Source organism: Gopherus evgoodei, chromosome 10 (assembly GCF_007399415.2).
Source record: "Gopherus evgoodei ecotype Sinaloan lineage chromosome 10, rGopEvg1_v1.p, whole genome shotgun sequence".
In the NCBI taxonomy this organism is placed as follows: domain Eukaryota; kingdom Metazoa; phylum Chordata; order Testudines; family Testudinidae; genus Gopherus; species Gopherus evgoodei.
This window is the reverse complement of record NC_044331.1, coordinates 84,208,238-84,221,394: the sequence shown is the minus strand read 5'-3', so window position 1 is coordinate 84,221,394 and position 13,157 is coordinate 84,208,238. Positions and strand designations below refer to the sequence as shown.

At 41.4% G+C, this 13,157-nt stretch overlaps 1 protein-coding gene across 12 annotated transcripts in view; it reads right to left on the bottom strand.

Annotated features, from left to right (window-relative positions):
* The window catches only part of TNRC6A (trinucleotide repeat containing adaptor 6A), a 196,303-nt gene that overhangs the window by 56,292 nt on the left and 126,854 nt on the right, over window positions 1-13,157 (bottom strand). For 11 of the 12 annotated variants that reach the window (XM_030578707.1, XM_030578701.1, XM_030578702.1 and 8 more), the window contains one exon: window positions 690-777. In XM_030578707.1, the coding sequence (XP_030434567.1) occupies window positions 690-777 (88 nt within the window). Of the gene's footprint in view, window positions 1-689; window positions 778-12,998; window positions 13,058-13,157 lie in introns of those variants that run through there. The other variant, XM_030578711.1, reaches the window with a different exon arrangement.

The following is a 13,157-nucleotide window of genomic DNA, read 5'->3' as shown; positions in this document are numbered from 1 at the left end:
AAGTCTGAAATGGAAATATGTTCTTAACCAGATTTACAGGCTTCTCTCAACCGGGGCATCTACAATGTTAAATACTAATGACTGACAGATACTGTTTTAGCATTACCCAAAAAATAATTTTGTATTTTTTCTTTTAAAATGTCTCAGGAATAATTCCTAGTATTCACTCAGTGCTCTTATATCTTCAAAGCACTTTACCATAATTAGTCTTAAACCCTACTCCCTGCTGCCAATGTTTTAATTTTTCCATCTTTGATAAAGCATGTGTGATGAAGAGTCACACTCATCACAGAAGGCTAATCAGGTGTATTAAAATAAGGCTAACAGCTAAAAACAACTATCTTAAAAAACATTTTATACTTTGTCAGTCTTCACACTGTGTATTCATGGGCTTGCATCCAGAAACATCCCTATCAGCTGAAGATCTGTGAGCTAAATGGATATCTAAACAAGATCTTTAGCTTTGAAGAAACTATGCCTGCAAGTTCAGTAAAGATATTCAGAAAGACAGTTACTTGATGATTGCTTTGTGCTTTGGAAGTGCTATGATGAGATTTAAAAAAAAAAAAAAAAAAAAAAAAAAAAGGCTTATCTTTAACAGCTATATTACAATAAGCAAAATTAGTCTGAGGAAAAACACAAAGCCAAATCCTATTTTAAAATAAAAACACTTAAAATGATTCACATACCTTTTTTTGAGCAGCTTCCTTCTTTTTCTTGTCTTCTTTTCTCTTTTTCCTTTCTTCCATCAACTGTTCCTCTTCTTGCACTAAATCCCTGAACCACACAGTTTGTAATTAACTCTCCCAAAATGCATTCAGTAGACATTTCTATTCCTTCATTTATACTCTTTTTAGAAATTATCTTAAAGAGATATGGGAATTTTATCCCTAATTTGTTGACTGCATAAAATTTCTAAAGGGATCAGTTAGTCTAAATCAAGATAATATATACTGTCACTCTACATCACAAGTGGAAAACTGTTTTATTATGGTGTCCATTTTAATAGGCCTATTTTCAATATGCAACATCCAGGAGCAGAGATCCTTCCTCCACACCCCTGAAATTAAAACTACCACCACCACCACCACCACCCCCCATGTACAGTACCATTCTATATATGGTACCTTCTTTCTACCAAAGGACATAAGTAAACTAAAAGGAATAAGCCTTAATGAAGTCACAAATCAGTGTTAGTTCTAAAGGGTTGGCATGATTCTAATACTATTTAATCTTTACCTTCTGCTGTGAATTAGCTCTGAAATTGAATTTTTACATGTCAAATTTGCCCCATCTTCTTTCAGACATAACCAGCTTCCGCAGATAAATGTTAAAACAGCAGCATAGTTTAACAGAGTTGGAGCCAGGAAATTCTTACATACATTTCAATTCATCCTTACATACTTTATGCAACACAATGTTCACTACCAATGCAGCTGTGCAGCCGTATTCTATTCTCACTTTCTAGGCAGCTTTAAGAGCACTCCATTCTTGCAGTTAGAATGGAATTTAGTCCTTTGAACAAGAACGGGAACATATGAATAGAAAAGAAAGCTGAAACTGAAGAGCACTGAAGATTCAAGTACTCCTACGGACTATGCAGCAAGACACAATAAGATAAAGAGACAGTAAGTTTTAAAGTAAACTGCAGGCTAAAGGAAGTTTATTAAAAGGTAATAACGTAAGAGTGGCCATATTGGGTCAGATTGGTAGCCCATCCAGCCTAGTAGCTTGTCTCTGACAGCGGCCAGTGCCAGATGTTTCAGAGGGAATGAACAGAACATGGACATTTCAAGTGCTCCATCCTCTGATGTCCAGTCCCAGTTGGAGGTTTAGGGACACCTGAAGCATGGAACTGTCTTTCTGACATAACCACCACGGATGAACCTATTCACCGTGAACTTATTTCTTTTTTGAACTCTGTTTTTCACCTTAACATCCCCTGACAATGCATTCCAGAGGCTGACTATGGTTGTGTGAGGAAGTACTTCCTTATGTTTGTTTTAAACCTGCTGCCTATTAATTCAGTTGGGTGACCCCTGGTTCCTGTGCTATGAGAAGGAGTAAATAACACTTCCCTATTCACTTTCTCCACACCATTCATGATTTTACAGACCCCCATCTTATCCTCTCTTAGCCACCTCTTTTCTAGCTGAACAGTCCCAAGTCTTTTTAATCTATTCTTGCATGGAAGCTGTTCCATCCCCCTAATTGTTCTGTACCTTTCCCAACTTTAATGTATCTTTTTTGTAATGTGACAACCAGAACTGTATGCAATATTCAAGTTGGGTGTTTACCACAGATTTAAATAGTGGCATTAGGATATTTTCTGTTTTCTATATATATCCCAGGCCTAATGATTCCTAACATTGTTAGCTTTTTTGCTTGCCACTGCACACTGAGCAGATGTTTTCAGAGAACTCTTCATGATGACTCTAAGATCGCTTTCTTAAGTGGTAATAGCTAATTTAGAACCCATCATTTTGCATGTAAAATTGACATTTTTTCCAGTGTTCATTACTTTGGACTTAACACTGAATTTCATCTGCAATTTTGTTGCCCAGTCACCCAGTTCTGTGAGATCCCTTTGAGACTCTCTGCAGTCAGCTTCATACTTAACTATCCTGAGTAATTTTGTATTGTCTGCAAACTTTGTCACCTTACTAATCACCCTCTTTTCCAGATCTATGAATATCTTAACAGCACAGGTCCCAGCAGAGGGTCTTGGGGGACCCCACTATTTACCTCTTTCCATTGAGGAAAAACGTTTGAAGAGATGTTACAGAGTAGACTACAAAGTTAGGTCAATGTAAGTCACCTTGGGTCAACCTATCTGTGCATGTGTCTACACTTAAATTTGTCTCCAGTCAACTTAAGCACTTTGTTACAGCAATACACTAATACCACCTTCCCAAATGGTGCAGAGATATGGTTGATCTACAGAGACTGATGAAGTGTAAGTATGGACACTGCACGACCTGCAGTCTTCAACAGCTGTCCCATAATGCCCCATTTCTTGCAACAAGTGACCATTGTGGTCACACTTGTAAACTCTATTGCCTAAGTGACACAGAGACCAGAAGCCACCACTCCATTTAACGCCTCCCCCCCGAAGTTTTTGAAATGCCTTTTCTTGACTACCCACCTTGGTGAGCACACCTAGCAGCTCCCCCTTCTTGAGTGCAACTTCCCAAACAATGCTAGTTCTATCCACTAGACTCATACACCGATCAATGAGAACCACAGTCAGTGTTTGTGTAGTCACAATGACCTACTTTTGTGCCCTGAAAATGGACAGAAACGTTTGCTGTGTTTCCAATTTTAAAGTTCTGTTCTGTTAAATGTTTGCATTGCATTGCCTGTTTTTTTGTACATTGGTTTTGTGCACTGTTTTTGTTTCTCGATACATTTCTGTTTTTGAAGAATAAAATCTTTATTAGTTCACGACAAATACTGCAGAATGCATAGCAGGACTCAAAGCATACAGTGCTTGTAAACATACAGCACCACAGAATGCGTAGGTTCAGAAAAACAGTACATTTATAACTGACAGCAAGCACTACACCATTTCTAACAGCACCCAAAGCTTCAGGCCCAGATAACAGGGCACTGCAGAATGGTGCGCCACATGACTGTTCAAGTGTTCTTTCAAAAGCCTCCTTCAACCACACAGCTCCCTGTTGAGCTCTTGTAAAAGCCTTTGTCTGGCTGTTCAAAGTCAGCAGACACTGCTTCACCTCCTCCCTGGTGGCAATTTCCCCCTTTACCTCACAGATATTATGCAGGACACCACGGGCAGCTATAACCATATATTCCTCACTGAGATTCAGTCTAGTGAGTAACCACCACCAGCATCCCTCTGAGCTACCAAAAGCACATTCAACTGTTGTTCTGCACATGTGGAGCCAGTAGTTTAATCTCCTTTTGGTACTGTCCAGGCGGCCAGTGTACCGCTTCATAAGCCAGGGGAACCAGGGGTAAACTCGGTCCCTCTAGAATCACCATTTGCATTTCAATATTCACCAGTCAGGAAAAAATGTCCCAGCTTGCAGCTTTCTGAAAAGTCAAGTATTCTTAAGATGCAGGTGGCAAGTACCTTCCCTGACCAGCCCACACTAATACTGGGGAAGTGTCCCCAGGGATTCACCAATGTTTTCATAACCACAGAAGAGAAGCCCTTTCTGCTGATGTACTCAATGGCAAGGTGGGCTAGCACCAAAAAAGGATGTGCAAACAGTCTATTGCCCCATCGCAGTTTGGGAACCCCATTGTTGCAAACACAACTGCTATGTCCTGCACACTGTCCAGAATCAAAGTCTTGCATAGCAGGAGCTGATTAATGGACCTACACACTTGCATAACGACAGCCCCACTGTAGATTTTCCAATCCCAAAATGATTTCACACTGACAGTAGCAATCTGGCATTGCAAGCTTGCACAACGTGATAGCCACTCACCTCCCCACTGTCAACACAGCTCTCACTGTGGTGCTGTTGAACTAGAGGGCTGGGATGAGCTCGGCACATAGATCCAGGAACGAGGCCTTTCAAACGCAAAAGTTCTGCAGCCATTGCTTGACATCTCAAACCTGCATTACGATGTGATTCCACCAATCAGTGCTTGTTTATCGCTTCAAGAAGCAGTGCTCTACCATCTGCAGCTGCTCTGTGAATGTTGGCAACAACCCTGAATGGCCTCTCAGCAAACTGTCCTCAAAGTAATAGTCATGTCCCCTGTTGCTGTGGTACTTCCTATGGGTCAATTATGCATCCTGTATTTGTAACATTCATGAGAATAGCATGGAGCTCTGAGGGCTCCATGTTTCTGTCAAGAAAAGGGAGAGGGAAAAGTGTTCCACAGGTTTATGGGATTTAAAAAGAAGGCATGGAAAGTTATGGGGTATGGATGGCATCATGGGATGGAGAAAGTTACATGCTGGGAATCTGATACCTAGCTCCCAGAGATCCAAGGGTGAGTCATTTCTATTCCACAACACCCTGTAAGAAGGTCTCAAAAGGCACTGAAGTTTGTAGTAGACATAGCTGAAGTGACTAAGCGGCTGGAATGAAGAGGAATTGCAGAGAACCACAAGCAGCAGAAGGACAAGACTGCTGGAGTAGGCAGAAGAGAAAGTGAATGTAAGTTAAAGGTGCAGCAAGTCCAGGATAGTCTGGAGTGCTCTAGCGATCCCTGGCAACAGGAATCTGCTTTTCTTCAGCAGTAATACTGTAATCACGACAGCTCACGTTAAACACACAAAAAAAGAGAACTTTGAAAAAGTACCAGATAAACCTAACAATAAAAAGGAAACAGAGGCAGCTACCATCCAAGGACTCACCTGCAGGTAAGGCACATGTTTGCTTGCTGCAAGAGAGATTTAGTGGGGGGCTTTATTATAGGGCTGTCCGGGGGGGGGAGCGGGGCGCAAGTGGGGCAATTTGCCCGAGGCCCCATAGGGGCCCCCATGACAGTTTTTCAGGGCCCCTGGAGAGGGGTCCTTCACTTGCTCCGGGAGCCCTGGAAAACTCTCGTGCGGCCCAGGCCCCCGGAGCTTCTTCCACTCCGGGTCTTTGCCAGCGGGGGGTCCTTCCGCTCTGGGGCGGAAGGACGCCCCGCCGCCGAATTACCGCCGAAGCAGGACCCGCCGCCGAAGTGCAGCCCGGTCTTTGGCAGTAGTTCGGCAACGGGGGGTCCTTCCACTCCGGGACCCGCCGCCGAAGTGTCCCGAAGACCTGCTGCAGGGGCCCCCACCACCAGATTACTGCTGAAGACCCAGCTGCACTTCGGCGGCGGGTCCCACTTCGGCGGTAATTCGGCAGTGGGGGGGCCCCCACTGCAGATCTTCGGGGCACTTCGGTGGCAGATCCTGGAGTGGAAGGACCCCCCGCTGCCAAATTACCGCTGAAGACTCCAGGCCCCCAGAATCCTCTGGGCTGCCCTGCTTTATTGGAACTATTTCAAAATTCTATAGTCCAATAAAAAAACTATTTTATATTAGGGAAGCTTAGAAACCCCACTCACACGACACTCCACTGCCACTTTAAAGTCTGAAAATGGTTCCACTGGCTTGCGTTCTCATCCCAGTAACACTTCCTAGATTGGCAGTGTCATAAACAGATAAGAAGAGTTAATAGCACAGAAGTACTTTATATCTCTTTGACTGTAAAGGGTTAACAAGATCAGTAAGCCTGGCTGTCACCTGACCAGAGGACCAATCAGAGGACAGGATACTTTCAAATCTTGAGGGAGGGAAGTTGTGTGTGTGCTGTTAGTGTTTGGTTGTTGTTCACTCTGGGGGCTCAGAGGGAGCAGATGTGCAACCAGGGGTCTCTCCAGTCTCTCCAATACAGGCTCTTACAAGTTCAGACTAGTGAGTATTAGGTAGATTAGGCAAGTTAGGCTTATGTTTGTTTTCTTTATTTGCAAATGAGTATTTGGTTGGAAGGAGTTCAAATGTGTATTTGGCTGAAAGGAGTTCAAATTGGTATTTTGCTGAAAAGATTTTAATTTGTATTTGTATACTTAGGCTGGGAGGGTGTTCCCAGTGTCTATAGTTGAAAGACCCTGTACCTATTCCATTTTAAATTTACAAAGCTAATTTTTACTGTTTTTCTCTCTTTAATTAAAAGTTTCTTGTTTAAGAACCTGATTGTTTTTTTTATTCTGGTGAGACCCCAGGGGACTGGGTCTGGATTCACCAGGGAATTGGTGGGGAGAAAGGAGGGAAGGGGGAGAGAAAGGCTAATTTCTCTCTGTGTCAGGATTACTTTATCTCTCAGGAAGAGTCTGGGAGGGGGAAAGAGAAGGAGGGAGGAAGGTGAATTGTCCTCTCTGTTTTGTGATTCAAGGAGTTTGAATCACACAGTGATCTTCCAGGGTAACCCAGGGAGGGGAAGTCTGGGAGAGGCAACGGTGAGGGAAAGGGTTTACTTTCCTTGTGTTAAGATCCAGAGGCTGGGTCTTGGGGGTCCCTGGGCAAGGTTTTGGTGGGACCAGAGTGTACCAGCCACTGGAATTCCTGGTTGGTGGCAGCGCTACAGGTTCTAAGCTAGTAATTGAGCTTAGAGGAATTCATGCTGGTACCCCATCTTTTGGAAGCTAAGGTTCAGAGTGGGGATTATACCATGACAGGCAGGCGAAGCAAGATTACAAGAAAGTTTGAAAGTTTTCTTCTGGTAGTCTTTCAGAGGCAGCGTTGTCTAAGACCAGCACACAATTGAAAGTCTGTTCCCTTGCCTTGGGCAAGACATTCACCCTCTGCGGTGCTGCAAGTAAGTTAAATGTTTGTATAGCACTTTGAATGGGGCTTGAAAAAAGGACCAGCCTACTTACTACTGGTAAGTAGGCAGTTTCCCAGAGGGGGAAAAGGTACTTAAATCCATTAATTTCTGCAGAATTTAAGTTTTCTAAAATATGAGGTCCTTAATCCTGAATCTATAGGCAAACTGCTCCACTTTCTCTGCCACTCCTAAAATTGTCAAGCAGCAGCAGCAGTTAAATTGACAAGAGGTGGCCAGGGTTGCTATACAGAGCTCCGTGGGCAGTGAAACTAATTACAACCGATGTTAGTTCCACTCTCCTACTGCTTTGAAAAACAGAAGAATAGCCACACTAGGGCAGACCAAAAGTCCATCTAGCCCAGTACCCTCTCTTCCAACAGTGGCCAGTGCCAGGTGCTTCAGAGGGAATGAACAGAACAGGGAATCAAGTGATCCATCCCTTGTCACCCATTCCCAGCTTCTGGCAAACAGAGGCTAGGGACACCATCCCTGCCCATCCTGACTAACAGCCATTGAGGGACCGATCCTCCATGAATTTATCTAGTTCTTTTTTGAACCCTGTTACAGTCTTGGCCTTCACAACATCCTCTGGCAAAGAGCTCCCACAGGTTGACTGTGTGTTGTGTGAATAAATGCTTCCCTTGTTTTAAACCTGCTGCCTATTAATTTCATTTGCTGACTTCTAGATCTTGTGTTATGAGGAGTAAATAATTTCTTTATTTACTTTCTACACAACAGTCATGATTTTATAGACATCTATCATATCCCCCCATAGTCATTTCTTTTTCCAAGTGGAAAAGTCCCAGTCTTGTTAGTCTCTCCTCTTATGGAAGCTGCTCCATATCCCTAATTATTTTTCTTGCCCTTTTCTGAACCTCTTCCATGAGCAGCAGCTGATGCACCGGAGCTGCTGGATCTGTACATGGCTATTGGCTCTTCCCCCATCTTTTATATCATCTTCTTGCTAGTGTGTCTACAAACTTTTCAAGTCCAACCTTTAAATGTGTAAAGGTACTAACCATGCTATTCATCTAGGACGGAAAAGCATACTGGTGAATTAAACAGCTATTTTAATTCTTAATTGTTTTTTGGGGGGCAGAGAGCATGAAGGGGTAAGGGAAAACCAAGTATTTATTGCAAGTTACTGATTAGCTAATGCTACTTTGCTAAAATTAATCCCATTTCTCTCATTTGTAGACTCAAAATTCAGCTTCACTCACCACGTAAGACATTATGGTCTACTTAAAAGCATTGAAGGGAAAAAACATAGCTTTTAAGGAAGATGTGCAGTCTCCCACTTTAGCTTCACAATGTTGAAATCATCTGAGTCTGGTTGGCTGCTATCATTACAACATTTTTCTTTGGCAGCAAAGTTACATATAATTAGGCCTGGCAAGCTAGTCAATTGACCAGCCAAATAAAGTCAACTGACCACCTATTTGGCCATGGTCAAATATTCCCACAAAAATGCCTAGATGTAGGTAGAGACCTACATTTTTGATTGCATCATGGTGCCAAGTGTTAGCAAGCCTACTTAAATGTCTTGATCACTTACTTTACTATATATTGTCACCCGCTGGGAACAAGGTGAATTAATTGAAAGATGAGCATCTTGATTGGCCGGAATTCTCTAGAACATACATTCTATGTATGTATGTCTCTGTCTGTCTGTCTTTATTTATATACCAGGCCATCAATGCACATTGTAGTTTACAAAGCACATTAACATGATGACAAAAGGTACAGATGAAGTGAATAAAGATAATAAAGCAAGATGCTTGAAGAGCTGGCCTGTTGCCTACCTAGCGTTTAAAATGCATTTAAAAATGACTTTTATAGTTGTTATGTGTTTGTTTTATTTCATTTTTCTTTTCTTCTGTAACTGTTCAGTCTCAATAGTATTCACATTTAAGTGCCAACTTAACATTGCTAAAAAAGGTAATAATAATTCTCTCTTTTTTTTTAGAACTCCATTTCATTGTGTTTCACATTTCTGGGAGTTAAAATAACTCAATTACAAAAAACAAGTTACTTAACTAAGTATAAATATTTAAGGCTCAGTCTATCAGACATCATAAAGTCTTACTCCTTTTTAAGCAGCAAAGAATCCTGTGGCACCTTATAGACTAACAGACGTTTTGGATCATGAGCTTTCTTGGGTAAATACCCACTTCCTCAGATGCATGTCCTTTTTGTTACTATTCGAATAAATTAGTGCTTTAAAATATTAACCACTTTTGACATATTTGACCAATGTTTGACCAGCAAAAGTGTTTCTGGATCGCTCAAATGTCCAACCCTATATACAATTATGAAACTGGAGTTTACAAACACAAAACACAAGATTTTTTAACTTAAATAAAAGGTAAAACTACTTACTGCATTTTTAGTATGCAAATACAAAAGAAGGAGAAACAGGAAAATCAGATACAATACAAATTCCTATAAAAACTACTGATAAGACCAATTTGCACACTTAGAAACTTTGAAAGCAAGCTTCCATGTTGCACCACAGTGGAAACAGATTTCACAGAGTTTTATGCAGAAGAGCCACATATGCCTTTAACCCGGTTCTGCTGCTGAGAATATGCACAGTTTCAGCTGTCGTGGCAATTCACATCAATATACTTCCTAGCTTTCCAACAGACAGAACAAGGGCTCCCATTCAGGCTGCCTATTTTAGGCAGTTCCCAAATAAATAATACTAAAAAGCAAACACTCTTTGTGGGTACACTTTTACCTGAGGGAGAGCAATTATGTTCAAGCATCTTGCAGAAAGTTCCAGCTGTTTTGAGAAGGCAAAGATCACCATTATTGCGCTCATCTGAGTACCATCTCTCAACATCTTCCTGAAGAATCTCATGGTTGGGGCAAAAGGCCAACTTGACCTTTAAAATGATTCTCCTCCAATATGGAACAATGCCACAACAATGATCTTTAAAACTTCATTGCTTGTAAGCACTTCGCATGGCAGTACATTTCCACAGCATTAAAACAGAAGGGAAGGTTCCTAAACTTCAAAGTACATATAAGAACCCGAGTCTCCATTAACTTTGTCCTAAATACAATATAATTTATCTCATTATGGGCTGGCCTGAACATTTTCCTTAAATCTATCAGTTTGACAACTCCAGAGCAGGAGTTAATATATATATTATATATAATTTCTCCTCCTTTCCCATTCTCTTTAATTTGTCTCCATAGAACAGAAGTTATTTGGAGCGGGAATTGTGCTTGGAGCTATACACAGAGATACACGACAGGGATCATATTATGACCAGACAACTTCTGTAATATGAGAATTGTTTAATAAAAGCTACAAGACAACAAACTGCTTTCTTTTCAATACTGAATGTTCCACCACTAATGCCACCTTCAAGTTGCTTCATTAGAATCTTCTCTCCTTTTGCATCTTGTTTTCAAGGCCCCTTTCACTTATTCCTTCTTTCACAGTACTTCCTTAAATTTGAAACAGCATTATTTTCTTGTGCACCAATCTTCTGCCTCTCTATCACTTATAGGATGCCTGTTGCAAGTACTTGTGAGCACATGTGGTGTGTTACACATGTACTACTGCTCACAATGTCAAAATCTTCTAGCAGATACAGGGCTCTAGAATGCTTTGGAAAAGTATAGGTAACTAGCTCTAGCATTTTTCCCCCACATGGAAGTACAACACTGTTGCCGGCAGATAACTGCCTGAGGCCAAGCAACAGCGGGGGGGGGGGGGGGGGGTGTCCGTCGCCTGGTGTGCCGCGCCAATAAACACACCAGGGTGGAGAAGCAAACCAAGTTTATTTGAGATCTCAAAGCGGTGCAGGGAGATTGACTCAGATCAAGCACACCTAAAACAAGCAGTCTGTTCCTTTATATCCATGAGAACTTCTCACTGACTAGCAATCCCCCGTTTCCCCCCCTCCTCCTCCTTCCTCCCCCTGTAGCAATTACGTAAGCGCAGGTGCATTAAGTAATCTTGGCCGCGGCAGCTCGTTAGTAAGTTTTCCTTCTGCAAGTTATCTTGTCCTTCTGCTAAAGGTGCACAGGCCTCATTATTTCTGCTTTAGACCAGTTAGAACTGTTGCAACTGATAACGGCTGTTACACCTGGCCTTTTAGGTCGATTAAAGTTCAAACATGGAGGGACTCTTGTCTGCTGAGGCCTAAAACCAGGAAGGCTCCATACTCTTGTGGCCTTCCACCCTCCCGAGTTACATAGGGTTATGCTTAGTGACACCAACAACACAGTACAAAATCTTTTCTCTTAAAATACTGATCATGGGCCAGGCAATCTTGCTGTCAGTCAAGATTTTCGACAGAGTGAGTGTTATTTCTACTTTTACACAAGACAGCACAGGTTATTAAAGAAGCAAGAGAAAATGTATGTTCTTGGATAATATACAGGAAGATCTCAAAACAAAGGCATATGTAATATTTGTCTGCACTTGACATTTGCAAGTCCCAGACCTGTGCTGGACCATAAGGGTGCAGCATGGCCATTCTGTACTTTACCATTCATATAATTTGGTCATAGGTCTGCCCTGCTGCGAAGATGAGCTCTGAAATGGCAGAAGGCTGACATACGTGTTCATAAGTCTAACACCCTCCTCAATGCGAGCATACCAAGTGACACAGGTAAGGCTACAGAAAGAGGGACATGGTTGGGGGAGGGCGGGAGACAAACACACTGATCCTTGTCTATTTTCTGCTTTCTGTGACTGCTACAGGGCAGTTTAAATGAGAGCAGCTCTTACACTGCTCTAAGAGTAGGAGATAATGATCCACCATAGAGCTGCAGTAGAAACAGCACAGTTAAAAGCAGAAATTAAAGCCACATTTGTGCATCACCATGTACTTGCACACACTGCATTTCTGGCTACATCTAAAGCTCTTGCCCTGATCTTCAATTGGACTTGGTTCAGTGTATTTATTTTTCAGCCCAGACTAGTTGCTATGGCAGCTAATAGGGAAAGCTCACAGGTCAGAAGTCCATCTACTCTAAGAAAACTGACTTCTAGATAGTATCAGTAGCTTTTATTTTTTCCAGGATATGAAATCATTCACATTTTATTTTATTTTGCAGAAGAAAATTAAAATTCACTAATTGTTAATTCTGAAAGATACTACTTTGATAAGATCTCCCTTGAGTATAAGCAGCATTATGTAATCAACCAGCCAACACTGCATGATGCCCACTTGTGCCTGTCTGTTCCAGCAGCATATTATATTTACAATATTTTATTAACCTGGCAAGTTTCTCTCAATAAAGTGTAAAGGAAATCGCTAAATAACTCAGGGTTTTGTACCAGAATTTTTTAGTATTGTACCAACTGCAGAGATCACTCATTTGAACGAGTCATTCGGGTTTTATGAAAGCAAAATAGAGTAAAATGCATATACACTTTAAAGAGTAAGCTTCATCCCGAATACTGTTTTCCAAGCAAAAATATTCCTAGTGTGAAAATAGGTACAAAGGTGAATGAAATTAGATTAGTCAACCTGGCTCCAAACCTGCCGCACTTACATTAAATAACATTACCCTTTTACTCTGCAATTCTGAAGCTCATCTTGAATACCGATGACTAATGCAGTAAAACAGTAAGAATGTTTTGCCACAGACTCACTTTCAGTTTCGACACTGAAATCTTAAAATTTCTAAAACATCAAAATTTACATACTCTATTTTTATCTATTGAAAGGAATTGAATCTGGAAGCCACAACCTGTGAAAAATACTGTAACATGTGAGATCCTCTTTGGCCCTCATGTCACTTCTCCAGCAATGTACAACATGTAGCGTGTGGCTCTATCAACAGAAGAAACATAACACTTGTTATGTTAACAGAACACAACAACATTAAAATAAATGGCAAACTATTTTT